This window comes from Vidua chalybeata, chromosome 1 (genome assembly GCF_026979565.1).
Source record: "Vidua chalybeata isolate OUT-0048 chromosome 1, bVidCha1 merged haplotype, whole genome shotgun sequence".
Lineage (NCBI taxonomy): Eukaryota > Metazoa > Chordata > Aves > Passeriformes > Viduidae > Vidua > Vidua chalybeata.
In genome coordinates, this window is record NC_071530.1 from 131,826,414 (window position 1) to 131,853,184 (window position 26,771).

At 38.4% G+C, this 26,771-nt stretch overlaps 1 protein-coding gene across 4 annotated transcripts in view; it reads left to right on the forward strand.

The window, feature by feature from the left end:
- VPS13B (vacuolar protein sorting 13 homolog B) overlaps positions 1 to 26,771 on the forward strand; it is a 429,986-nt gene that overhangs the window by 387,310 nt on the left and 15,905 nt on the right. For all 4 annotated transcript variants that reach the window (XM_053960664.1, XM_053960682.1, XM_053960693.1 and 1 more), the window contains 15 exons: positions 5,284 to 5,439; positions 6,765 to 7,028; positions 7,179 to 7,262; positions 7,433 to 7,608; positions 8,089 to 8,259; positions 8,906 to 9,107; positions 10,096 to 10,284; positions 10,723 to 10,869; positions 12,088 to 12,362; positions 13,901 to 14,028; positions 14,621 to 14,820; positions 17,328 to 17,446; positions 18,604 to 19,418; positions 23,609 to 23,785; positions 24,759 to 24,929. In XM_053960664.1, coding sequence (XP_053816639.1) covers positions 5,284 to 5,439; positions 6,765 to 7,028; positions 7,179 to 7,262; positions 7,433 to 7,608; positions 8,089 to 8,259; positions 8,906 to 9,107; positions 10,096 to 10,284; positions 10,723 to 10,869; positions 12,088 to 12,362; positions 13,901 to 14,028; positions 14,621 to 14,820; positions 17,328 to 17,446; positions 18,604 to 19,418; positions 23,609 to 23,785; positions 24,759 to 24,929 — 3,274 coding nt within the window. The remainder of the gene's footprint in view (positions 1 to 5,283; positions 5,440 to 6,764; positions 7,029 to 7,178; positions 7,263 to 7,432; positions 7,609 to 8,088; positions 8,260 to 8,905; positions 9,108 to 10,095; positions 10,285 to 10,722; positions 10,870 to 12,087; positions 12,363 to 13,900; positions 14,029 to 14,620; positions 14,821 to 17,327; positions 17,447 to 18,603; positions 19,419 to 23,608; positions 23,786 to 24,758; positions 24,930 to 26,771) is intronic.

A 26,771-nucleotide genomic window follows, 5' to 3' on the forward strand; every position in this document is an offset into this window, starting at 1 on the left:
TCAGAGTTAAGGAATTCTGTCTTGCAAGACAGTAGGCAATTGGAGGGTCTCACTAGGGACTATGGCAAATGTAAAAACCAGATATCCACGTGAGAGTCCCCTGAATGTATTCTGCAGAGATTGCTTATGAACAGACAGCAGAAATTGTCTATAACGTGCTAGTTATTACTGGTTGTTTTCCCCACACTCAAACTTCAGCAGAGTCCTCTGAGGAAGCACAGAGTGATGGATTTAAGTTCATTTGTGTGTTTTCTTTGCAAAACATAATGTTGCACAGTAGAAGTTTTTAGAAAGTAGCAGTTCTCAAACCCTCTGTAGTCTCCTTCCAAGGTTACAGTAACAGTTGCACATTTTCACTTTTCATCATCTTTAACTTGAAGCAGCAGATATAACAGATAAAAAATCAGTTGCGATGTTGAATTGGGCAATGATTCAATGTGAATGTGGGTATTAATAAAATATATTCTTTTCTTATCAAAGTAAGTAAATACGCCTGAAACAGTGTCATTTTATTGCTACTTACATAGAATTTGAGGGAAAATATACCTATCACTTTTCTGATCATACATTTACAAGGTCTTGAGTAGATATTAGTACTGGTTAGTACATTATTAGTACCTTCACTGGAACACATTTGAAATTTTTCTTATTTTAAATAGTGTGTCTGTGAACACAAATTTAAATTTTATAAACATACTTTTTAAAGGCTACTGTAATTTTACAAATAGTGAATTTGCTAAGAACCTCCTCCTCGTTCTACCAAAAAAAAAAGACTGAAGCCAAATTTTGATTCATGTTGCAGCAGGATCACAGTTCATTGTCATTTACTTCCAAGTTGCAGTTCTTTCAGATATTGGGTTATATAATGTGTAAAATTATATGCAATACTCTGGGTTCAAATTTAGAAGCTGTAACTTATATATCAGTTGTTATTGGGATATTTTCCCATTTTACTGTTTAGGAGTGTTACAGCTTCTCTGAACAATTTCTTGTACTTCACATAATCCTTCCCAGGTCATTAGGAACAGCATCAGGCAAAAAAGGCTGTATGCTATTTTATACTGTTCACATAGTGAGAAGAGTACTGTTGCTTTTTTGGGGGGGTCCTGCATTCCAAATCAATGCTTATACTATATTACATGTAATTGACTTTCTAGGTAATATCTGGACAGATAAGGATTAATATTATCCATGAACATTTATAATTTGGTTACTGTTCCTAAACCAAAAGACTTTTTTGCAGCGTGTAGGATGAGTTTGTACCTGCGAGGTTCAGGTCTGCTTTGCAGGTAATGCTGAGATTCACAACATCTCCAGGAGCCTCCAGGATCAGAGTTTATCTGCCAAGTGTGACTTTTTTTTCTACTAGCCAGCATGGGGGTGGTAGAAATTACCTTTTTCCATGCTCTGTATTGGCTTTCTGTCCTACAAGGGCTGATGGCATAGAACTGGCCAGATCTACCAGGTCACTTGAGAAAATGAAGCCAAAGTGAAGTTCAAGCTGTTTTGGTGGCCACTGTGGCTGATAATGGGCAGAATAAATAAATAAATAAATAAATATTTAATTCACTGTTTTTCCAAATACTAACTGGTTTTATTGTTGTGGATCCTAATCCTGTCAAGAGCCACCTTGTATTGTGAAAACACAGTAAAAAATACAAATCAAGCTTCTCCTTTAATTTTTCAATTAAAAATTTCTTTAGGTTCAAGTCTTAGAATTCAGCTCCCATCTCCAGAGCTACATTTCCTCCATGCTGCTTCATTATCACAGTTTTTATTTTACTGTCTTCTAGCTTCTAAAATAACAACTGCTCCCACACCATTTACCAGGTCCTCACTTGATTCTTCACAAATTCTCAGAGTTCATAGCAATTACCCTTGTTCCCCCGCAAAAAACGTTTTCTAGTTTCACTTGGAAGACAAATACAATCTAAAGAATCTTGGTGAAACCAAGTTAAATCTGGTGAATCTACAAGAAAAGTAGAAATCAAATTTGCATCACTAAGCATTTTGCAGGCTCAAGCTTTAAATTACTTATACAGCTGGAAATTGAAGCCTTTTCTGGACAGGCTAAATTCTTAGTCTCACTTTTAATCCCCCATTTTAGTCCTCATGCTTTGTCATATGACACACAGCTTTATTTACTCAGATCATATCCTTCACTCACACATCTAGCTGAAAATCTAAGTAAATTTTGAGGAGCATATAGAAACATTCTGTGAAGAGGCATGATAAAGATATTCTTTATTTTAAAGATAAAGCTTTTCTAGCCATTTGCTCCAGAGCAGCTTCATGTTAATCTGCCTCCCTTGAAGTAATTTCTCAAAACAGAAATCCATAATGGCTAAGAATTACAAATCCAAACCCCAGCCAAGTCTAGTCAAAACAAAACTCTCAGGGTTATCTGCTGGTATATTTCCCCAACAGAAAATGCAGAAATCAAATATTTACATGAATGAGTGGCTATCTTCATATACACAATAGATAGTCTGTTTAAATTCTCGCTAAAGCTACAAATTTTTGCTTATCAATGGATTGTATTTCTTAGAATGCTTTGAAGTCCATTTTTTGTACCTTAATGCAATGAATTCTCTTTTCTCCTAATATATGTCCCATACCTAGCTATATTTGTTGAACTTTTTTGAACTGTGTGTCTAATAAATTCTTAGAATTAGCATAAAGCTTGATCAATGAAAGAGTTAACGACAATTATTGCAAATCTTTAGTATCAGGTCACTTTGCAGCCTGTTTGGTCACAGCGAGGTGCAAATAACACCAAGGTTCTGCGTTCAATCCCTGTATGGGCCATTCACTTAAGAGCTGGACTTGATGGTCCTTGTGAGTCCCTTCCAATTTAGAAAATTCTGTGAATCTATAAATCCATTCTCTGCTAAAATGATGCTAATGTCTAATTGCTTAGTTCTCTAAAATCACTGCCACTTTCATTTCCTGCTGTATATTTCTGCGTCATTTGCTGATTATTTCCAGCAATCTTTTCCAGAAATCTCACATTTAAATAATCATTCAGAGGTCTTTTTTTTGTTTTCATGGAATGCAATTTCTTGGCTCAAAAGAAAACTTATACAGCACTCAATTCTCATACTGTTAGGTCATTAATACAAATATATTAGATATCTTTAAAGTAAATTATGAAGTCCATATCCTTCGTGTTTACCAGTATGCAAATTGTATGTTTGTAAAATAGCAAAATGCCAATAGATGATAATAGACCTTCTTTATTTTTCTTTCTGAATCTTGAAGTTAAATGCAGACTCATCACTACACAGAAAATTAGTAAGGCAGCATTTGGGAGCTAATGACTGCTCAGGGAAAGCTGACAGCATGTTCCTTGGGAACATTCAACTCATGAGCAAAACTGTTTATACAGGGTGGGAGACATCCTAGTGTTGTAGCTACATGTAATTACTAATTGTCAATTATGGCATTTACATGACATCTATCTCTGGAGGACACAGTATTTTGTGGGCCTGCTCGCTGAGACTGACCACTTAAGTACCTTTTCTCATTATTTGGCTGTCATTTCCAGCTACCATTCTCTCCAAAGTAAACAGTTTTCGTGTTTTCCTAATTTTCATATGTGATGAGATTTATTCCCAGCTGCCTCTGTGAGAAACTGAACAGATTCCAGCCACTGCAATTGGATTTTTTTGTTGTTGTTGTTTTCTTTTTCCTTTTCTTTAACTAATGCTTCAGAATCAAAGTGACATGTTTATTTATGAGTTTGGCTATCCTAGTGTACAGCCTCCCTCAACATACCCTTGAATATAAAGCTGTGCCCACACGTGTGCACATCCAGATGCCTGTCCTTGCACACACGGGCACATATCAGCCTTTGTGCTTCCAGCATAAAACTCATTTGAATCTGAATGCAGCAGTCATCACTCTTGCAAATTCAAAAGCCACCCACTGAATGGATGTTATTGTTCTGTGTGTAACTTGTGCTGCGGATACCACAAATTGCAAACAGGCTACTGAGTTGTAATATCTTTGAAAGTTATATTGTGGTTGTTTCTTAAAACAATGAAGGAAACCCCAACATCCAGTCCTTCACTAAGTCCAACTGACCAGACCCATGGTGAATGCTATCTCTTTCTGGAAACAAATCATGGAAGAACACAGTATTTACAAATTTCAGGTTTTGCTAGTGTAAATAATCAATCTTTGGGCCTGATCCTGTTCTCAATTACTTAAATTAATTAATGACAGATGTCCAAAATCAGAGTGAAATTCAACCCTCAAGAGAGAACTCCCACAAGGCCTTCATATGACTGTTTTAAAGAACTTAAGTGATGCTTAGGCTCTGTGCTGGCCCTCTGCAAAGAATAAATTTTACCCAGAATGCTTATTGCTTTGATCCCTTATATATAACTCACATCCTTAAGTTTGCACAGCCACAAAAGATCCATAGAGAGCTAAATAGCCAGATCTTCAGCTGGTGTAAATTTATGTAACTTCATTGACCTACATGGAACAGTACCAATTTTCACTACTCTGGCTTAAAGAATCTCCATGGGACAGAGGTAAGTGCGTATGGTGGGTAAATGGATGAAAGGCTCTTCAAATGATGAAAGACTATATTGCTCTGGAAGTGATTTAAGTTAAACTGGAAAAAAAGCCACTCCTTTTCCGGAATAAATCACATAGGGAGTATAATTACGCAGTTAAATCTCTTCTCATGCAGTCAAGCTTGAGCTTACCACCACATTTGTGTAAGAAATGAAATGTTTCCCATCTCTCAGCAATATACCACATTCTGCATTTAACAGACACATATATGCAAGCTATACAAGTCCTTCTTTATTTTTGAAGGGAAGGGTATTTGCAATTTTCTGTCTTATTCTGAAGGCAAAAAATCTGGCATGGACCTATGTTCTGTATCACCTTGCTGGTAATAGAATGGGCTTCTAGAACAATTTCAAAGGCAGTGAAGAAAATCTCTTATTTCCTGTTTTATGCTCTCTAGTCTACTTGCCCTTTTTTTTGTGAACAGATGTGTGCCTGGATGTTAAACATACTGTTAAAGCAGGTAATTTATAGAAATGCTTGGTTCAGAGCCATTTTATGGTATATATGTTGCTTCTTCTGATTGTTTCTGAAATCACAGAATTACATACTGAATGGATCATTCAGACAACTGGTGCTTAGCATTGTTGAGATTTCAAACCAAGAATATTTCTCTGTCATGGGAATTTATATCCTACTGCAAGGCACTTTTTTTTCCTGGTTATGTATTGAAGTAGTAATTTCTTTCTTTCTTTCCAGCTGTTACACATCTGTATTGAAGGCTGGGGAAACTGGCGGTGGTCTGAGCCATTCAGTGTGGACAATACAGGGACCTTTATTCGCACCATTCAGTACAAGGGCCGGACAGCATCACTTATTATCAAGGTTCAGCAGCTCAGTGGAGTGCAGAAGCAAGTAAGGATTTGATCCAGTTAGGAAAAAATAACACGAGTAATTTAAACTGTTGCCTATTCGTGAATTTGTTATTTATTCTTTCCTACTGGGATCTGCAAAAAACAAGTATAGAAGTCTTTTGGGGCTAATTTGTGGAACTTTTACAACCTTTTTCTTCTCCTTGGTGTCGATCTTAGCATTTAAAAGCTCAGTTACCAACATGTATTTTATGTGCTCCTGTAAACATCCCTTTGCATGGTTCTTAAGTTCTGACAGTGCTAAATTACATAATCTCTTACATGTTTTAAGCTCTTGAGAAACAATTTTTTCTCTTAAGTTTTTTTTAAGAAACTATTCATAATATATTCTGGGTAGTAATTCAGGGCTACATATTTTTTTAAGTGAAAGAATTACCAAATTAACATTTGAAAATCAGCTGCTGTGCAATAACTTTCCCTTTACTATCTTTGTAAAGAGATGTGTAATAACGCTGCAGCTGTTCTGCCTGCATTGGCAGAAGCCAGAGCATGTGGTGGACAGAACATGCTCAGCTCTTGGATGTGGCAGGGCTGTACTGCACAACAAAAGTACAGCTGACCAGACAGGAGCAGTGCCTGGTGTCATTGAAAGTCCTGCTGAGATTTCACGTGGTGGGCTGTAGCTGTGGTGTGTGCCCCCATTCATGAAAAAAGAAATTATGATGGTTGTACACGGGGGATACACGTGGAGTGGTGTTCCCTAATACAGCTTGGAAAAAGTCAGATACATCTCTACAGTAAACAATTCATGCATGATGGACAGCAACAACGCCAAGTCTAATCTGGTCATTTTCTAGGTGTGTGCACTTAAATACAGAAACCCATCACAGCCATTTAATGAAATTATAAGCTTTAAAATGGCAGACATACTGTGAAAGCTCTGGATCATTGGCTTGTGATGGGAATGTGAGGTATCCGCAGAAACCTTTCTGAAGTACATCCCTGTGACTGCTCAGAAATGTCTCAGCATTCAGAGATCATCACAGAACTCTTAAAATCCAAACCAGATCTGTCAGCCATGGGTAGTTCTGCTGAGTTCAGTGGGAAGGAAAGTGGATAGGTTACATGTTTCTTTCAAGCGTGGATACAGCCTTAGCAATATTTCAAGCATTTTAATGCCTAGATTTCTATGAAATTGGACATACATTTGGCCAATAACAATAATGTTTTACCAGTCACTGCCCTCAGCAGTGCTTGGGGAAACCTAAAGCAGGGAAATTATTCTTCTACAGGTTTTCACTCTCTAATTCAATTTTGACTTTTTTTCACAACTGTTTACATAAGAGCTGTATTTTTTGTGTGTTTTAGATCCTAATCTGTGGAAGACAGACAGTCTGTAGTTACCTTTCTGAAAGTATTGAACTGAAAGTGGTTCAACATTACATTAGTCAAGATGGACAGGCTGTTGTTAAAGAACACATCAACTGCCTTGCAGCCAAGCAGAAATTGCCTTCATATATCCTAGAAAACAATGAGCTCACTGAGTTGAGCGTGAAATCTACAGGAGATGAAGACTGGTCCCAAGATGTATGTCTAAGTTCTAAACTCACAGAACACAGCACTGTCATTCAGGTATGACGAGAAATGGGTATATGGAATAGAGAATTAAAAATGTCTGAGAGAACTGAGTACTTTGCATTTAGACTTCTGGTTGATATAATGAAGTACTGAATGTTATCATCCTGAATAGTGTTAGTGTAATGCTGATCTTTCTACAAACAGGTACCATCTTCAAAGAGTTCAATTACATATGTGTGGTGCACAGTTTTGACTTTAGAGCCCAATTCGCATGTTCAACAGCGATTAGTAAGTACATTTAATGTCTCTGAAATCTAAATGTTCATGCCTTATATGTCATATAATAAATTAAGGTCAGAATGACCCACTGTAAAGATTTATCAATAGTTTGTTTTAACAGTTGTAATACTGAAATAAAGTTGGCTTTAAATTGGTGTATTTTTTTTTTCTTTTTGTAGATTGTTTTCAGCCCTCTTTTCATTGTAAGGAGCCATCTTCCAGACCCTATTATCTTACATGTCGAGAAAAGAAGCCTGGGACTGAATGAAACACAAGTGATTCCAGGGAAAGGACAAGAGAAAGCACTGCAAAATATAGAACCTGATCTTACACACCACCTAACTTTTCAAGCCAGGTAAAATACTCATTTTCCTTGAAAATGGTTCATTTGTATGGAAAAGAAAGGAAAATTTACACTTCAACTTCTTCTGCATTTTTTTTCTGAAAGTATGCCATGCCCAGAGGGGATATGAAAGAACAGGCATATGTAGCTGAAATTATATTGGAGGAAATACTAAATTTGGTATAACTACCCTAAGCACACTGGCATTTGTTTAATTAAGCAGTCCATATTCTTGTGTTTTAAACAATAAATTCCTGAATTATCTTGAAATGTTTTTTTGAGAATACTGAAGAGTTTTTAGGGTCATTACAGTGTCATAACAAATCCGTGCATGTCAGTAAATTCTCAGGAACTTGTTGGACATTGATTCATCCCCGATTACCATGAGAGTGTTCTTGCTTCAGAGTCCACTTGGGAAGCCTCATTAGAGAAAATGTTAATGCTAATGCTTGCTTTTGTTGTGTAAGTGACTGAGTCTGTTTTCAATGACAGAGAAGAAGATGATCCGTCAGAGTGTGCAGTCCCTATCTCAACCACTCTGATTAAACAGATAATGACAAAATCCCATCCAGGTGGCAACGTCAGCCAAGTGCTCTCCGAGTTCTATGGCATTGCTAGTCCTCCCCAGCCTGCATGGCCTTATAATAGGAAGGATTCAGACAGGTAATTCCTTGCTAAACCTTCTTCATGACTGTTGCATTGCCTTTCCAAATAAACTGAAACCACATTCTGGAAGACTATATGTGATGAACATTGAATATATTTTCAGCAGTTACATAATTCCTGCATGTAAACTGCAGAAGCTGTGGCAGGTGGGGAAAAAAAATTAGGTCAGCCTCGGGGCTGCCCTTGTTTACACTGAGAAGATTGCATCAGTATGGATTTTTTAAAAATTGAACCATTTTTTTGTGAATGCACTTTACTGCAGCTCTAGAGGCTGTTGTTTATTCAGCTGCTGTTTGTTTCAGTAGAGAAACAGGGAGTTGCTGTAGAAGTAGTTGCTGGGGAAACAAAAAGGAAATGTGATTTGATGAGTACAAAAGTCACAGGTTAACTCTGAAGGACAGTGGTAACTTTGTTAAGGCATTTATTAATTTAGGTTGAGCTTGTGGAGTTAAAAATATGCCTTTATAGCCTACACCTATCTAGATCTTCCTGACAGCACCTCAGTGTGTTCCAGAATGATAAGGTAAGAAGTTTTTCCATCTCACAAAGAGAAAAGACTTCTAAATTTCTGAAAATGACACCTTAGCATTTGTAATAATGAATTCATTATTCCTTTAAGTTTTTGCTTATTTGTTTTTGACAGCAATGAACAGCTCTCCCAGTGGGATAGTCCAATGCGGGTAAAGCTGTCAATGTGGAAACCGCGTGTTAGAACTCTGCTGATTGAACTCCTGCCCTGGGCTCTACTTATCAATCAGTCCAAGTGGGACCTCTGGCTGTTTGAAGGAGAGAAGATTCTTCTTCAAGTACCTAGTGGGAAAGTAATTATACCTCCCAACTTTGAGGTAACTTTGCCATTCATATGAGTAGGCACAGTTCTGCTAAGCACACTGATTCTGAAGAATGGTTGTTACTCCAGATGATTCCCACTTTCCAGTTACTGTGTCTGTTTGTCTGTTAGTCATATGATGAGGACTAGCAATAACAATAGGAATTCACCACACTGACTGAGTCACCAAGTGGGTAGCACAGCATATTTGATAGCAATGTTTGAAAAACAACATCCTAAAGATGCATAGTTAAAAATTGTCTGCAATAAACTGTAGGAAGAAGGCCTTTATTCCGTCAGCAGCCTTTTCACCTTCCTCTCAGTTCAACCAAAGGATCTGCAACATGGGTGTAAGGTAGCAGCCCACAAAAATTGCTATGAAGGCCAAGTAAAGACTTTGTGTCAATGTGTCACTTGAGAAATTGTTGACCACAGTAGCAAAATTGACAGCCTGAAAAGAATATTTGGTTTGAGAGCGCTTTATGTAATATTATTTCATAGCTTTTAATAGCTTACCAGGAAAAGTTGATAATGACACAAAATGAATTACAATAGAGGAAGATTTTATTTAGAATGCCTGCCTTCCTTAATTCAGTGTAACAGGTCTTCCCATATATCTTGGCCATGCACATTATTTTTTATTATAAATCTGATCTTTAGTTTCTAAATAATTAAGGTGATTTGACACAGCAGCTCGTTAATTCCAGTTGAACAATCTGATACTTCCTGTTTATTCTGTCATCTTTTTCCCCCCATGTATGTCTGTTAATAAACAAAAGGTATGCCTAGTAACGCATCTCAGTGTAGACTATGGCCTTGATCCCCTGTGAGGATCAGTTCTTTATCCACCTTGTGGTTTCATCTATCCTTGTACCACATAGAAAGAATCAGAGGGAGACAGGCAGGAAATTATATTCACTGCCTACTGGAAACTGCATTTTGAACTGTAGTAGAAATGTATCAAATTGTGAACAGTTGATGATCAGTCATTTTTTCACTTGCAGGAAGCTTTTCAGGTTGGAATATACTGGGCTAATACTAATACTGTGCACAAATCAGTGGCAATTAAACTGGTTCATAATGTGACCTCCCCAAAATGGAAGGATGCCGATAATGGGGAAGTAGTAACGTTGGATGAAGAAGGTTTTGTTGAAGCTGAAATTAAACTTGGTGCTTTTCCAGGTCATCAAAAGGTTAGAAGAAAATTATAATGATTTGTAACTTTATCATGTAAAAACAAAGTCATATAGCAGATAAAACAATCAAATGTATGCAGTGTGAAAGCTTCTCCCTAATTATGTTAATATATGTCCAACATAAAGAGAGTATAAACAATGTATGAAATATAATTTAAAGAATTAGATTGCCAAAAACATACTGTGCAACCCATAAAGATAATACAATATCTCCTGGAAAAAGAATTAATGAATTTTCAATCTTATTTGGATAACATTGACAGATGCAACTTCAAAAGTACATGATGTGGCTCCAGTTACAAAGTGCATGAATATAGAGAGGATTTCTTTGATTAGAAAGTGAGCAGCACTTCTATTGCTGCATTTCACTGCCTTTTGTGGTTTTGTGTGACTTCATCACAATTTTAATTTCATAACAATTTCATTATCTTACAGTTGTGTGAATTCTGCATTTCTTCCATGGTTCGACAAGGTATACAAATTCTACAGATAGAAGATAAGACAACAATAATCAATGATACATCATATCAAATCTATTATAGGCCGCAGCTTTTTATTTCCAAGTCCCACTCAGGAGAAGAGGTAAAGCACTGTAGATACTGGTTTTGTTTGTCATCTGTGGGAAATGGTTGTTTCTATCTGTAGCTGTATTTAGATGAGCTGCATATAGCAGAGCTTGGAACAGAAATCTTTTGACATAATAATCATAAAGTAATTTATATCATTTAGACTACTGAATCCTGGGTAAATTCAACCCCAGTAATTAACTGTGTTCAGAAATCTGTGCAAGCAGCAAATTCTTGCACATTGCAGAATTAGTTCTGCCTGCTCTCCATCTGTTCAGGCACTAATGGCCATTTCTGTAAAATAGGCAGCGTAATCCGTAGTAGCTGTTGAAAATGTTCTCAGAATTTTTACTGAGTTTGCATGTAGAGAGGTATATTGGCCTGGCAGACTGAAAACTTTTTGTTATCCTTTTGGGATAATTCCAGTTATCTGAGCAAAGCTACAGTACTAGAGATGTGCCCAAAGTTTATGTATTTCATAGACTGCATCAAATTGTGAATATCAGTTTTCTAATAATCTCACAGAATATTTAAGGGCTAGCTTGCAGGAACCAAAATGTATGCATGGTCAATATATTTTAATCAACCATTTATACATATGTATTGAAGATTACATTTATAGTAAAATATGTGGAAAGAATTCTTAGGGTCCAACTTAATAGAAGAGTTGGCAGATGAACACATTTTTGAAGTTCCTGTTTCTGTATTGTTTTCCTTCTGCCTTAGTTTTCTTCACATCAGTATCTACAGTTGTGCATCACACATTTTGTGGCAGTCTAAATATAGGGAGTTGGGAGAATGTTGAGGCTAAAATCTATTCTTATTTTTGTAACCCTAAATGGATTTTGTTCACACAGTTGTGTTACAGGAATGTAACTTGATTTTGCTTGAGTTATGTTGTGCTACTGAGAGCTGACTGTAGATCACAGAATTAGAAAATCACAGAAAGGCTTGGGTTAAAAGGGACCTTAAAGATCATCTAGTTCCAAACCCTCAGCGTGGGCAGAGACATGTTCCACTGGAGCCGGTTGCTCAGGACCCCCAGATAGCTGTGCTACAAACCTGTACCTGATGGCAGAACTTGGCCAAATAGCCTTTAATGCAATGCACTTAGTGCAACCTTTAGTTACTTGTGGTCATTGGCTACTTGAGAGCGTTCTGTGCAAAATCAACATGAATAAACCTCCTTTGAGGAGGCAGCACGCCGTGCTACCACCATCTTTTTCATTTCCAGGACTTCCACTGCCCCGACAGTGCGGTGTTCAGCGTCGGCCCGGCCGGGGCAGGCTGCCGTGGGGCGCTGAGCACCGTGCCCTGCTGGGACCTGCAGTGGGAGCCGGATGCCTCGGCGGCGGGGGCGTCTCTCGGGGCCAGGCGCCTGGTGCTGAGCTTCAGCAGCGCCGGGAGCCGCGAGCTGTGGAGCCTCCCGGCCGTTGTCAGCGCGGAGCTGGCCAGGCAGAGCGTGGCGGTGCCCACGGGCACGCGCGCCGAAAGTGGATTCTGCACCAGGTACTGGGCACTGGGCGCTCACCAACAGCGAACCTGGCTTGTTGCTGTCAAGCCTCAGCCAGTCAGAAACCATAAGAGAGTAATGCAAAAGTCAAAGTAATGCATGCCCCCCATATGAAAAGACAAGTCTTACTTTAATTTAAAAATTGCTATCTTCTGATGGTTTTGATGCCTTTATTGTGAATGGTTTAGTGATATGACCATGTACAAGTTGTACACTTTTTAGAACGTATGACCTGCTATTTTTTTCTGTGAATGCAAATAAGAGCATGAAAAGCTTATATTGGGAAATTAAGGTGTTTTTTAATTTGTGAACAACAATTTAAGAGTTCAAGACAGTGTGTAATAACACAATACAAAAATTTAGGTTTTGTTTATAGAAGGTAGACATATATTTTTGTAAGCATAATAAGAGGATAAAGAAGAAAAGACAAAAGGGATGAAACTACATTGAGATTACAGCAAAGAAAAACTTCAAGTTTTAAAGCTTGAGCTGTGCAGTTGTGCATTCTATTTACAAAGTTACGGAACCAGCTAGTTAAAAATAGCAGTCCAGTGACTTGCCAGATGAGCAGCTTCATTTCTTGAACCTGATATCTGAATCTATTTGTGCTTATACTGGTACGAACAAGAAACAATCTGCTGAAATTAGAGAAGCTACATTGGTATATATGTGATCTTTCTCTTGCCTGAAGTGCTTGATATTATTCAAACCCTCACACAGTTCCTCTGCAGTGTCCAAGAGGTGTAATTTTGGAGACTAAAGATTCTCACACAGACTTCAGATTTTAAAAAAATTTAATGGAAACAATAAGGGAAGAATTCCTTATCATTCTGCCACAGGCATAGAGAATCCCATGTTCCTAATCAGATTTTCAGACTTTTGATTTTTTTTAAATCACCATGAGGTTAAGGGTTTTTAGCAATAGCCAATAATTTTGCCCAAGAGAAAAAATAAAAGAATGTATGTTTATGCATGAAGATATTTTATGTCGCTAATGAGTAGAACTAAATTCATTTAATCTCATTTTGGAAACCGATGTAGTGATGATCCATAACATTAACATCTAAAAGAGCAATAACAGCATTGTGGATCATTCCAGGGGAGCAGTCAGTTAGATTTACATATTTGTTCAAATACCTTTCATGTGTACCAGAGAAGTATCCATGAAAATTCTTCTGGAAAATTTTAAAGATTTATGTTGGAAATTTGGGCCTACAATCTCATGTTTTTAATTTAATATAAATCTGTGCTGGCTAGGGCTCTCATCTTGTAGACACACATGTTCAGTTTAACTCATGAGTACGCTCCATGAAGCAATTTCTTCTCTCATGTTTTTTAGGCTATTTCCACGTGTTCTTCTGTTGAAGTAGAGATGTGTACTTACCTAAATGTAGACAAATATCTATGGACTTGGAACTTGATAATAAAGCATCTTACAGATGTTAGTTTTGCACGTTTTTAATTGTTCAGGGTAATAATATGTAAAGATTTCATGCAAAACAGGCATAATCCAATATATCTGCTTCTGTTTTAGAGCTATAGCACTGACTTATCAAGAGCATCTTGGCGTGACGTACCTAACACTTACAGAAGATCCTAGTCCTCGTATAATTATCCACAATAGGTGCTCCATTCCATTGCTTGTAAAAGAGAATTTCAAAGGTAGGTACTATGCAATAATTAGAAACAGTGCACCATTGTAGTATAACTTATTTTACTGTATTTCCAGTCCAAAATTGAGTTCAGTGGGTGTTTTGGTTATAGCAAGAACTTCATGCCCTCATGAAGGTCTGTCTCAAAGTGAGAGACTCTGGAAGCTGTTGGAGCTAATTGTGAGGTCAGGAGTATGAACTTAAATATTTGTCTCTGGGCCTTTGGGTCTCCCTGGTTCCAGCTATCAAGGTGACCCAGCTGTAGAAAATCCATAGGCAGTGGAGTTTTGCTGACATCAGTTCAATCCCATGGAACATATCTATTTTCTCGGATTTGCAAATGTAACAAAACATATTGTCAAAAATCTGGTTATAGTAAGTTAATGTAATGATCAGCAGAATATTATTTCTGTAAAACTATGAAATAGAAAGAGAAAAGGAAAAAACCCAAACATATAATATTCTAAGTAATAGAAAAGCAATGTTTTTATTTATTCAGAATATTTCAGACAGAAACTTTCTCATTTGTGCAAGCATAGATGAGTTTTGATTTCGTACAGGTTTTAGAAGGCTCTGATCTTGTATATTTTATAACATTTCAGATACACCCAAGTTTGAAGTTTACTGTAGAAAGATTCCAGCTGAATGTTCGGTTCACCATGAACTTTACCATCAAATCTCCAGCTATCCAGACTGCAAAACAAGAGATTTATTGCCCAGTATTCTCCTGAAAGTGGTGTCATCTGATGCATCTGTAAATGAATGGAGTGATGCTGTGGACATCAACAACCAAGGAACACAAGTAAATCATTAAAAATAACTTCCTAATTCACACCATAAATGGTCTCTGACCTGCACAGTGCATTGTTCCTCTGCAATAAGTGTATCCTTTCTGTTGGTTTAAGGGGTTTTATTTAACTCCTGGGAACACTCCTGTCTAACTAAGCCCCTTCCTGTGGAAGTTTTAGAACACAGACTGTCTTCTTTACTGTCTCTTTTTGAAAATAGCTAGATTGAACATAGAGGCTTTATAACACTGATTTTTTTCCCTTTTTAATCAACATGGTGTTGCCTGGAAAAATCAGTCTTGAAAATTTATGGGCTCTGTAAGTAAAGAATACCACAGGATCCAGGAAAATTTGGTGACTTAATTATCACAGGATAATTATCTTAATATCTTGTAGGAATCATCACGGTGATTCTCCCTCTGTGTCTTTACAGAAGCTACTCATGTCTTTCTAAAACAAAACAACCCCTCCCTTTTCTTTCCTTCCGTTATTTTTCTCTGGGTCTTGAGGTAAATAAAAGCTTCCTTGACTGGAGTAATTCTTTTTGATGGGAATTTTTTCCATCTTTGAAGTCATTAGTTTACATGGAATCAACATAAACTGCTTGGCTCTTTGAAAGAAATACTAGTTTCAGATGTTTTCCCTGGGCACGAATCACAAAATGCTCTTGATTATTGAGTGTTATGTTATATAGTAAGTAGTTCAGTTCCATTCAGCAAGCCAGTCAAGCAATGCAAGGTTTCGAATTTCAGTCATTAATGTTATGCCAGACCAGGGTTCTTTATAAGTATCTGGCTCCTAGAAGGAATTAGATGCTAAGACAACATTTGGGGATCATTGTCTACTTGAACAGCTCTCCAAAAAAGCATAGCCTTCTGTTATTGAGGTTTTAGGATGTACATGTTGAAAATTTTACCAGGATTTCTAAATCTGTCTTTCCCTTTGAAAACTATGAATATAAGTGAATAAGGAATATACTAATAGTGTCACATACAATTCAGTTCAGGTTGTGAAATAACTGGGATTTAAAGGATCTTAGGTAATTTGTATTTCTTCTATGTAGTCACAGATAGGTACTTCTTTTTCTATTAGAAAGTAAATTTAAAATTACTTAAAACTAATACCTTAATAAATATTGAAGTATTTATCATCAGAATCACCTGAAATTAGAATTTAAAATGACGAATCTTCAAGATCAGTGGAAGTTTATTTAGAATAATTGTAGTTTTGAAAATTCTGTACATGTCCTTTTTTCTCCAGTTCCATGCAGGATTGTGAATCTCTTCCAGACAAGCAAAGGATTAAAACTGACATGTCAAAATTAGAAACTCTCCTATATGTAATTGTGAGAAGAATAAGAAATTTGATTAATGAAATTTAATTATCTGTACAAGGTTATTATGAATAGCTTAATCAGTTTAAGTGCTGATCCTACTAAACTTCCAATTGTTTTTGCTTCTGTGACTTCTTAACAGCAGTAAAGATTCTTCAAGACAAATAGCTGTTTATTTAACCTGTGCTAGCCCAGTATCTTGGTGTTATTTCTCAAGTTTGCATTCTATTATATTATAGCTTCTGTCATTGCAATCTAGTAAATAATTGTGCCAATAGTAACCTTACAAGAAAAGAGAAGCGAGCTTGCTCTAACAAGGACTGCTGTGAATTTTCCAAACCTTTAAAAGATCTTAGTCTTTTATATTCTGGAGAAACACAAAACTTGCATGGAAATATTGCAGAATTAAGCTCCAAAAGCAGTACATCACTTCTCTAAGTAGGAGATTCCTAAAGACAACTTGTCCAGAATGAAAGTTTGTACACCTGTAAGCAAGACACAAGCCTGTTGTCAATTTCCCATTTTTCCTGCCTTTTTAGTTGTTTTATGCTTTCAAATAGATTTTTGCCATTTTCTCGTGCTGGCACCTTGCCTGTGAAGGTGTTCTCACAAATCAGTTGAAATGACTTAATAATGTGTTAGGTCTCAAGTTGTTAATGCAAGTTTTCATGGATCCAAAATGTTACTTACTTTTCAGTCTTCATGATGCTATCAGCCATTCATCCACCCAGCTCTGACCTAGGGCATAGCAACATAATGTTAGTTTAGGGTTTGTTTTCTAGAGGAGAAAGTGGGATTTTTTAGAGCTCCAGGAAAATGCCTTTCTGCTTGATCCAAAATCACAAAATAAAATTTCCTCTTTATTCTTCTCTTATAAACTCCACCCTCCCCAGCACATCTTGCTTTTTTTCTGGAGAAGTTTTATTAAATTGTTATACAATTATTAAAATGTATTCAGTTATGCAGTTGAATGATGAGATACAAATTTCATCTCCCTAAATAACTGAAATACTTAAAGTATCTGAGCAGTTATTTTCTGACTCACTGAAATCTGACTTTTTTCCTGAATAGTATACTGATTTGAGTAAAAGATCTCAACCAGAAGTCATTAATAACATTAATTTAATTTATGACATTAAAAATAGTGATTTTGGTTACATTCCATGTGTTTTTAACCCTCTTCTTTAGATTGTGTTCTTAACTGGCTTTGGCTGTGTTTATGTGGACATCACCCATCACTGTGGAGCAGTAGTCATAACCTTGGCCCCAGAAGGAAGAGCAGGACCTGTTGGTATCAACCTCAACAGGTACATAAAGCACATAAAAGATGATTAAAAGCATGGCTGGGAGCTCAGTCAGCTTTCTAAGTGTTAACTGACTTAGAAACTTTAACTTAACTGTTTGTTTTGTTTAATACTGCTGCATGCTCTGTAGCATATGCTTAGACCATATGGCTTTGTATATAACAGTTAAAAAGGACAATCTAACATCAAAAGTCATGTCACTTTAGGGTAAACATTAGATGACTGGTACAAAAAGAGGACCTGAGTTGTTCATTTTTTTTTAAAAATACATTTTCCATAGTAATTAATTTTGAGTGTGTTCATCAGTTTAAAATGTATTTAGCCAGCTCCTGCTATCTGTAATCCTACAAGCTCCCAAAGATTTAATATGCAAGAGCTGTAGAAATAGCCTTACAATTAGTAATTAACCATGCTTGATTATAACACCCTTCTTTAGAAGATTTCCCCACTTCCATAATACACCACAATCTGGTCCTCAGCTTCATTCAAGTGCAATTATAATACTACTTCTTTCTAAGCTGCAGAATGCTTGGCCCCCAGCAATCCTGTTACAACTGGAAAGTGGAATTTGTTGTTCTGTTTTTGTTTGCATTGTAATTAAGTATTAATCCCCAAGCAACTGGTCATCAGCAGTACCTAAAAGTCCATTTGCTAGTTAAACTTGGCAATGGGCAGTTTCCATTGCAGGGGGGAGGTCCTCAATGCCATCAGTTTAAAAATACTGCAGTGGCTTCATTGGAGGGCACTCGCTGCATGTGATGTGAAATGATTATCTGTAATAGTAACCTTCAGTGAAACATCTGAGGCTGCACATGAAGCGTCAGAAAATTGTAGCTGTGGTGTGTTTTAATAAGTGTTTCTGTAAAAGGTAATAGGGAATTACTGTGCAGATAGAGATATTCCTGTCCAAACTATCCTGTTGATTGATAAAAAAGACAACCCTGGTATAGATGTGTACTGTCCCATTTCTTAGAAGACCTCCTGGGTGGTTCTCCTGTGGTGATCAAGGTTGCCAAATCCCAGTAACATTAGCAGGACTTGCACAGCGAGTTTCCCACGTATTATAGAGAATGTCTCTCTTGATAGCTCTTTGAACAAGCAAGATGTCAGGTGAGCTCAAAAGACAGGAAGTAATAAAACTTTTTTTCCCTCCTGTCTAGAAGTCAAGAGCAGACCCTCTCACTGAAAATGTTCATCAGTCAGTTGAGTCTTGCTGCATTTGATGATATTACAAACCACAAAGTGTCATCTGAACTCCTGCGTCTCACAGCAGATAATGTTTTCCTCCACATGGCCCCAGCCACCAGCTCCCTGTCACAGGAGTTCCAGCAGGATTCTGTGGAAGGCCTCCCACAATTTCATAGTCTCCAAGTGTATTGTGAAGACTTGCAACTGGACAATCAATTGTACAGCAAATCCAATTTCCATTTTGCCGTCCTGCTGTGCCAAGAAGAGAAAAATGAAACCGCGCAGTGGTCAAGAATGAACAATCTCATTGTTTGTAACAAAGATTTGGAAAGCTATAAGGAAAACTGCTTTATAAAACTCTGTATTGCTTTTTCCGAGGAAGAGAATTTCATGTTTCACATGAATGACCTCAGCTTTGAGCTCAAACCAGCTAGGCTGTATGTGGAAGACACCTTTGTCTACTACATTAAGACTTTGTTTGATACATATCTTCCAGAAAACAAAACTGCTTGTAAATCCATGAATGCTTCAGATACTACCCTGATAGTGCCTGAACAAGTGAGAGAGCATGCAAGAGCTTTAGTCAAGCCAGTGAAGCTAAGAAGATTAAAAATACAACCTGTTAATCTCCTTGTCAGTATTCATGCTTCATTGAAACTGTATATAGCCTCAGATCACACCCCTCTCTCCTTCTCTGTGTTTGAGCGAGGACCCATCTTCACCACAGCCAGGCAACTTGTCCATGCCTTGGCCATGCATTACGCTGCTGGAGCACTTTTCAGAGCAGGTCAGTACTTTTCCTTAACAAGCAACATTTTCATTGGGTACCAGGATTCTGTGACTGTCACTCAAGATGAATACCCTAGATGTTAGCAGTACAATTTTTGTTCTCCTTAGACACTGTTTGCTAATGATACTTTTGGACACCCTTAAGGTCCTGTCATACAACGGAAGGGAGATAAAATAGCTGAGCAGACACCAGTGAAGATTTGCGATGTTGTGCTAAATATTAGCCAGCCACCTGAAGGCTTTAGCCACTTGAAACCCTGAACACAGCATAAAAATGTGTTCTAGCTGGCTTAGGTTTTGTCATTTTATATTATAGCACTAGTCAGAATCAACCCACATTCCTTACATAAACTCCCCAAAACAGTGTTTAATCAAATTATTCAGCATGTTGCTCTGCATTCAGAAGTAAATTATAGGCCTGAATGCCGTTTTGTTGTTAAAACTCCTTTTGGCTGCAGTTTATGATTAGGAATCTGTCTTTCTTCATACAGCCTTCGAAGTAAACTGGCACACAGATGTTTGTTGTTCTTTGATCCAAGAACTATGAAGTTTGCTGTTAGTAACTTTTTCCTATATAGGATCAATAGCAAGCAATTAGTCCTTTTAAGTTATCAGGTACATTTTGTTTTCCATAAATACTAATGTAGAAATAATGAAATCTGATCTCTGATGTGTCTTGGTGCAGCACAGAATTCATGCCTGAGACAGAAGGAAGCTTCTCCATGAGCACACACAAGTAACATAGTGCACACTGAAACAGGGAATTTATTTTCCTGCAATACTAATAGTTAGATTTTCTGAGATCCTAATGCTTCCATTTGGACTGGAAGCATAGCTGCAACCTGACTTCTGTGCACACTTCCCAAAGCTGTACATGTGTATTTCATCTGTTTATAGATGCTGATATTCTGTTTCACTGTGTGCTTACCTGACTTGCCCTACTGACTGTGACAACAGTGTGCACAGTTGTGCACCAGAACAGTGTACCAGTTCATTGTTTTCTTGCAATATTATGCTTGCAAAATTTGCAGGTTTTTCTTTTTGCTACCTGTTTGGATTTGTTTTGTAGTTGAATCTCATAGTACAGAAGGGCATACCTAGTTGCTTGGCAATTAAGAGTGAAGCTGTAGCCAAATATGGTCCACAGTGTAAATGCTTCTCCCCCATCACTTGCTCTGGGATCAATGATGTACCTGAAATCAGATTTAAGTATTAAGAACTAAGATTTGCTATTTACTGAGGTGGAACTTCTCTTCAGGACAATACATATGCATATATACTTAACTCCCACTAAAAGTACTAAAACTAAAATGTATTGTTTGAAAGGTGTCACCATGATTAAAATGGTGAATTATACTGATTGATGTTTGCTTTAGCAAAGAAAATGGTTTATATTGAAGACTTTGTGACACTTGTCAAAAAAGCTGACTGTGTCAACAAAGTAAAAAAGGAAGGAAAAAAATCAAGCAAAAAGCTTTATGTGATCTGCAAACCCTGAGGTTTTTTTCTCACCATTAGCACAGTTGGTCTCTTATGGGAGAGGACCTTGTGCTCCTGCATTTTAACTACTCTAATTTGGAATATGGGCTGTTTGACCCCCTTCTGCTCACCACTGTCTCATATATAAATCACTGGTAGCATCTGCACAGACAACCTGCCCATACCTTATACTCAGGGATATACACTATTTTGCCACAAAGCTTGCTGAAGGAGGTGCATCAGGTTGCCCTATGTGTTGCAAAGGAGTGGTCAGAATCCATTAAAGCCATGGATGGGGCTGGAGAGCTCTGTTCAAATGTGCTGATTAGCATTGCTTATCTCAAATCAACCAAACCTGCAATGGAAATCTCCTTTTCTAATTAAGTTGTCCCCTATATAAAAGTGAATAGAATTCTATTCAAAAATATCACTGGTACCACATCTAACCTTATAATTGCCTTTAAAGAAAATTCAGTGGCTCTCTGCTAATACAGTCATATTTATTTCATGTCAGTGGATATAATTACTATGCATAAGTGGGAAGTGGTAACCTGATATGACACTGTATTTCTGCAACGTAAAATGCCACACAGAACTTGTGAATTGAGGGGTTGTTCCTGGTTCCTCATTCTCCTATTCCTGACTTACTCCCAGACCTTCTTCCTTGAGTTGGGTGATCCAAGCTGGCAGTGAGGAGCCATTGGGTTTGCTCTGAGCATTGGCCAAAGAGGATCACCCATGCTGCAGGTTGTACATTATTCCCATACGCTCTCCAAGGGTAAGCATGGTCCATCCAGAGCTTCCCAAACCTGACAGGCAGGGACAGATTACAACAAACCATCCCTGGCATGCCAGGCAAGCCCACAGTTTTGTGTTTAACCATTTTCATTCCTGGTTTTTATCTGTTTTACATTCCTGGAATGCTGGCTGGCCCAGCAGGCAAGTGGAGTTGGAGTCCCCCATGTCCCAGGGGGGTGGTGCCTGCTGGGGATGTTGCAGGGCACCAGGGCACTAAGCTGCAGTGTCCTGTAGCCACTTGCCATCACACCACCACATAGGACAAGGAATGTCAAGAATATTTAGGGGGGAAAAAAGGCTCTAAGGAATTATTGCAATAATATTGATCAGAAGAAGCAGAAAGAACATCTCTCCCATCTGTACACACCTCCCCCACCCCTCCAGCTTTTCAGCACTTCACACAGTGGCGAAGAAAATTTATTAAAAATCCTGCAGTGAGAGAATTGCAGGCCCAACCTAGAGTTCTGGCTTCCCCTGGTCCTGGCAGGAAAGGACTGCCAGGGATGCTCCTTTCAAGGATAGCGGGGCCACAATGTGTGTTGCTGCTCTGTTCATTGCGTTGCATGTAGCACTTGGGTTTTGTTTTTGTAGTCCATCCCACCCTCTCTCTTATGTCCACTCTGGTTCCCACTTTTCATATTACAAGTACTGGTGTTCTTAACCTGCCAGAACTGAAATGTGGGACAGATTCAACAAGGATAATGGATTTTCCGGGAGCTTAGAATGATAGTATAAGATTAACTCATTTCATATGAGTAACATTTTCTCTTCTGTTCAGTTTCATGATTCAGCCTTCCACAGGAATGACTGGGAGGGGTTAAAAGAAAACAAGCAAAGCATCTGGATAGCAGGAGTTTCCAATGATGAGATGAGAATGAGGAGGGCAGAGCACAGATCAAGGGCCCTCATGGGAGAGCTGGAGGCTAGTCTGTCCATCCTTCAGTCTCCTGGACCTGTCACACCTTGTGTGCTCTGACAGTGCCAGCTGAAATTCGTGGTACCAGGGCTCAAAGACCAAACAGTTCCTGTTTCACATTTATTGCCATTTCTGAATTGCTCTCTCTGGGCTGCCAAAAAAAGAGTTATGCAGCACTGCTTCCCTAATAAATCTGCTGCCTACCAGCCTGAGAAAGACAAGACCTGCAAATAGCTTTCCAGCAACAGATTGCTGCGTGCTCAGCCATCCAGCAAGCTGCTGGCAACCCTGCGTTTATATAGGAAACCAGATCTGCAGATACTTCTCCTGGGATATGCATAAGGAATACTCCCCTATGAGTAACCTAATCAGCATGTAGATGTCATTGCTGTTTACACAACTGTACTGAGCAGAAGACATTTGTCTGGCTTTCACTGCACTCTGAAAGAAAATGATCAGCTTAGAAGGGTTGGGGTGGATTTAAAATAACTTCTTAAGCACTTGTCAAAAATCTGCATCCCTTTTCCTAACACTCCATCAAGCAATTGACCTGCACACTCCCGTAAAGCAGTACATTGTATCAGTGTAAACTCCCTGTCACAATTCTATCACATAAGGATGTGAAATCACAGCGCTGCCTTATAGTGTCTAAAACCAACCCAACCATCTGAGCCTGCAGTCCCATTCCTCTGTAGCTGTGAGGCTCTCGCATCCGCCTCCCTCACACACTTTTAGCAGAAATACGGGAAGCTCCTGGAAGGAAGTAATTCTAAAGCTATTTGTGAGTTTGCCAAAAGGATTTCTTTGATTTACGAAGTATGAAAGATTGCCATTTCTGAATTCATAGTGGATGAGTTATTTCCTGTGTTTTGCTCAAAGGAAGTTCATAATGCAATGAATTCTAGTGTGAAAAAGATAATTAAGGAATAACCTTTTCACAACTGCTGCTTCTGCAGTTTTTGCAGCTGTAACATGTGTCTTGTTTCTCCACACAGGCTGGGTTGTTGGATCGTTGGAAATTCTTGGAAGCCCAGCTAGTCTGGTGAGAAGCATAGGGAATGGCATAGCTGATTTCTTTAGGCTCCCCTATGAAGGGCTGACCAGAGGCCCAGGAGCATTTGTCAGTGGAGTTTCCAGAGGAACAACATCATTTGTAAAACACATTTCCAAAGGTAGAGCTTTCACTTTATTGCTCCAACTACTGCTTTGTTGTCATGCATTGTTAAAGTTTTAAGCAATAAAATCTGTCCATTCTTCAGTCTCCTGGTCCTGCCTTGTCTTGTGCTGCTCTGACAGTGCCAGTTGAAATTCCTGGTACCAGGGCTCAAAAACCAAACAGTTCCTGTTTAACTGAGCTAAGAGTGTAACAGGCTCACATGCAATGTTTCATGTATTAAACAGATCACCACTTTACTGCAGTGCATGAGAATGTTTCAGAAACTTCAGAATTTTAAACCTCCCAGTGGGAAATAGATATTCACTCAGCAAGTATTTCATGTGATAACTGCAGAAGTGCTAAAGGTGTTCTGCACTTCTGCTAGCCATCAGAAATTCTACACTCGGTCGCCTCATCATATTTATTATTTAAAAAAAAAAATAGATACAGTTGTCATAACTGTGTGAGTACATGGATGGGATTTGACAGTGGGGCTGGCCTGCCATGGGAACAGGAGGAGCTTTTCCCTTGCAAAGCCTGTACAAACAGTGCCATCGCGTGGCTCCAGCTGCCGCACAGACGCAGCAGCTGCCCCGGTGCTGGCTGCGGCTCCGAGCCTCGGTTCCAGCCTCCCGCAGGACGCAGCCTCAAGGCTCCTTCTGTAAATATTTGTTTACATTGCCATCAGCCCCCTCTCCATTTAGATTAGCCTTACACAAGTCAGGGAACTGGAGAAGGATGTTCAGATGAGTTTCTGTTCCCACCAACCAGGCAAACCTGGAGCAGGCTAATGTAAAAAGGCGTGACGCGGGCCATAGCAGCAGCGTGGTGATGCTTAACAAATAGTAAAGCATGTTACACATGGCTGACTGTTCCCTTGACTTGCTGTTCTGCTCATAAGTTCAGCATTGCAGTGAGACATACAACGTCTCCGTGTTTTAAATTAAAGCATCTTGATCCAGACCCAATGTATATCTCCATGCATTTAGGTACACTGACGTCAATTACCAATCTGGCAACAAGTCTTGCTCGGAATATGGATAGGCTGTCACTGGATGAGGAGCATTACAACAGACAAGAAGAATGGAGAAGGCAGCTTCCAGAGAGCCTGGGAGAAGGACTGAGACAGGGGCTCTCTCGTTTAGGCATTAGCCTTCTAGGTAATGTACTATTAAATATCAAGTTAAGTGATAATACTCTTTTCTAATCTGCTCACTAGGTTTTTCTAACTGTGAGTTGTAATTTCAAATTCTGGGAGGGGGTCGATGTCTTCTTGGGAAAAAGCCTCACAGTATGTATATTAGATACTGTTTATCAAGATTTATTGACTTTTGTGTATGATTTTTGCTGATAAAATAATTGCAGATATAGAATGGGTTTGCATTTTCTTTGTGAAATAATATTTTCACTCGTACATGATGTAGATCTAAGTGGGGAAAAAAGAATAATTCTGCATCGGGCAGCGTGACTTGTAACTAATTCAACACGAAGACGTCATCATGCTGATGTTTACTTTCCAATGAACTATAGGAATGCCTTCTGAACCTGCTTGTTTTTGCAGCACTGTAGATATCAGAGATTCTTGGGTTTGTTTGAAAACCACTTCAACTTAGTGCAGATGTTAAGTAAGCTTTGATGAGGAATTCTGCTTTTACAAAGAGACCCAGATCGTCCTGATTCAGTGTAATTTTATTCATCAAGCAGCCGAGTGGTTTGGTTAGAAGTGAAGATTACTCTATCCATTTCAAAATAGCACCTAAAATTTTGAAAACTATCCCACAGTGGAAAAATTCTCTGCGAGAAGTTTTGCGGTAAGGGAATGGATTTTCTAGGTTACTTCGACTTGTCACACAGCAAAGGAATGCAGAACTGTATTGTTTGGCAGAGTTCCTCAGTATGTATTAAACAGTATGAATCTCTTAGAGATCAAAGTGACCAAAAGCAGTCCAGTGCAAAAGGTTAGAAGAGCTGAAGCTTGAAAGGATTTGTCCTGTTTCCTAATCTTCAGTAGTGTACACAACTCCTAAATTTGCAACCGCAACCCTGAAAGCCCCAAAGAGGAAGTGGTAAAAATGTTACAAGTTTGGGTTAAGTTGCTGGGAATTATTTTAAGCAATAACATTAGATTATGTGAAGCACTGTCATTTGATAATGCTTGTAAACTGGCAAGCAAGTGTCCTGGGAGAAATGTGCATAAAGGAGAAATTTCATATATTAGTAGCCACTGTCCCAATAGTAAGCTGTTACTGGTGTTGCAAATCAAAGGCAGTTTGGAGGAGGTTTTATTTTTCCCTCTTGTTTTATTGGGCTAAGGGCAGTCAGGTTGAGTTGCTGGATGAAAGATTATACTTTTAGAAGCACTGTGTCAGCCTGGTGTGCGTGCTGGTGAAATGGTTCGGTGATCTTGGCTCAGTTATTAATTAAACATCAAGGTAACATGGTGTCTATATCCCCTTCACTGACACATCAGAGCCCTTCAGAGCTAAAAACATCAGCTGTACAGCCTGAAGTAAAGAGCAAAACTTTGTAGCTTTGGCTGTATCAAGGCAAAGTTTCTGCCGTTCAGGAAAGCTGGGAACTCTTCACACACATGCACAAATACACCATTCCTGCACCTCCCGTGCACAAGGATATACACCCGAGTTAAAAGCAAAACAATAAAATAGAGCTAGAATTCCAGTGTTCCTGATTTCCTAAGAAATAAGACTTCATGTTAAAAACTTAGAGCTTCATATTAGCACTTAAACAGTGCTCCTCCACAAGCTAGAGTCTTGTTTTTTATTCCCGCTGTTACTGTTTAGAGATTGCACCCTGCTAACTGCCTGTTTTCTTAGCATTGGAGTCAGTGAAGCACCCAGATAAATAGCTAGAGTTACTGTATAGCTGGATGTGACAAGTATGGAACTCTCACTAAGAGAGAAATCAGAAATATTCAATTTACTTTGTATAAGTTGTTTAATTAAGCATGATTTTTAAAAAGCATGTTTCCTCTGTATAGACAG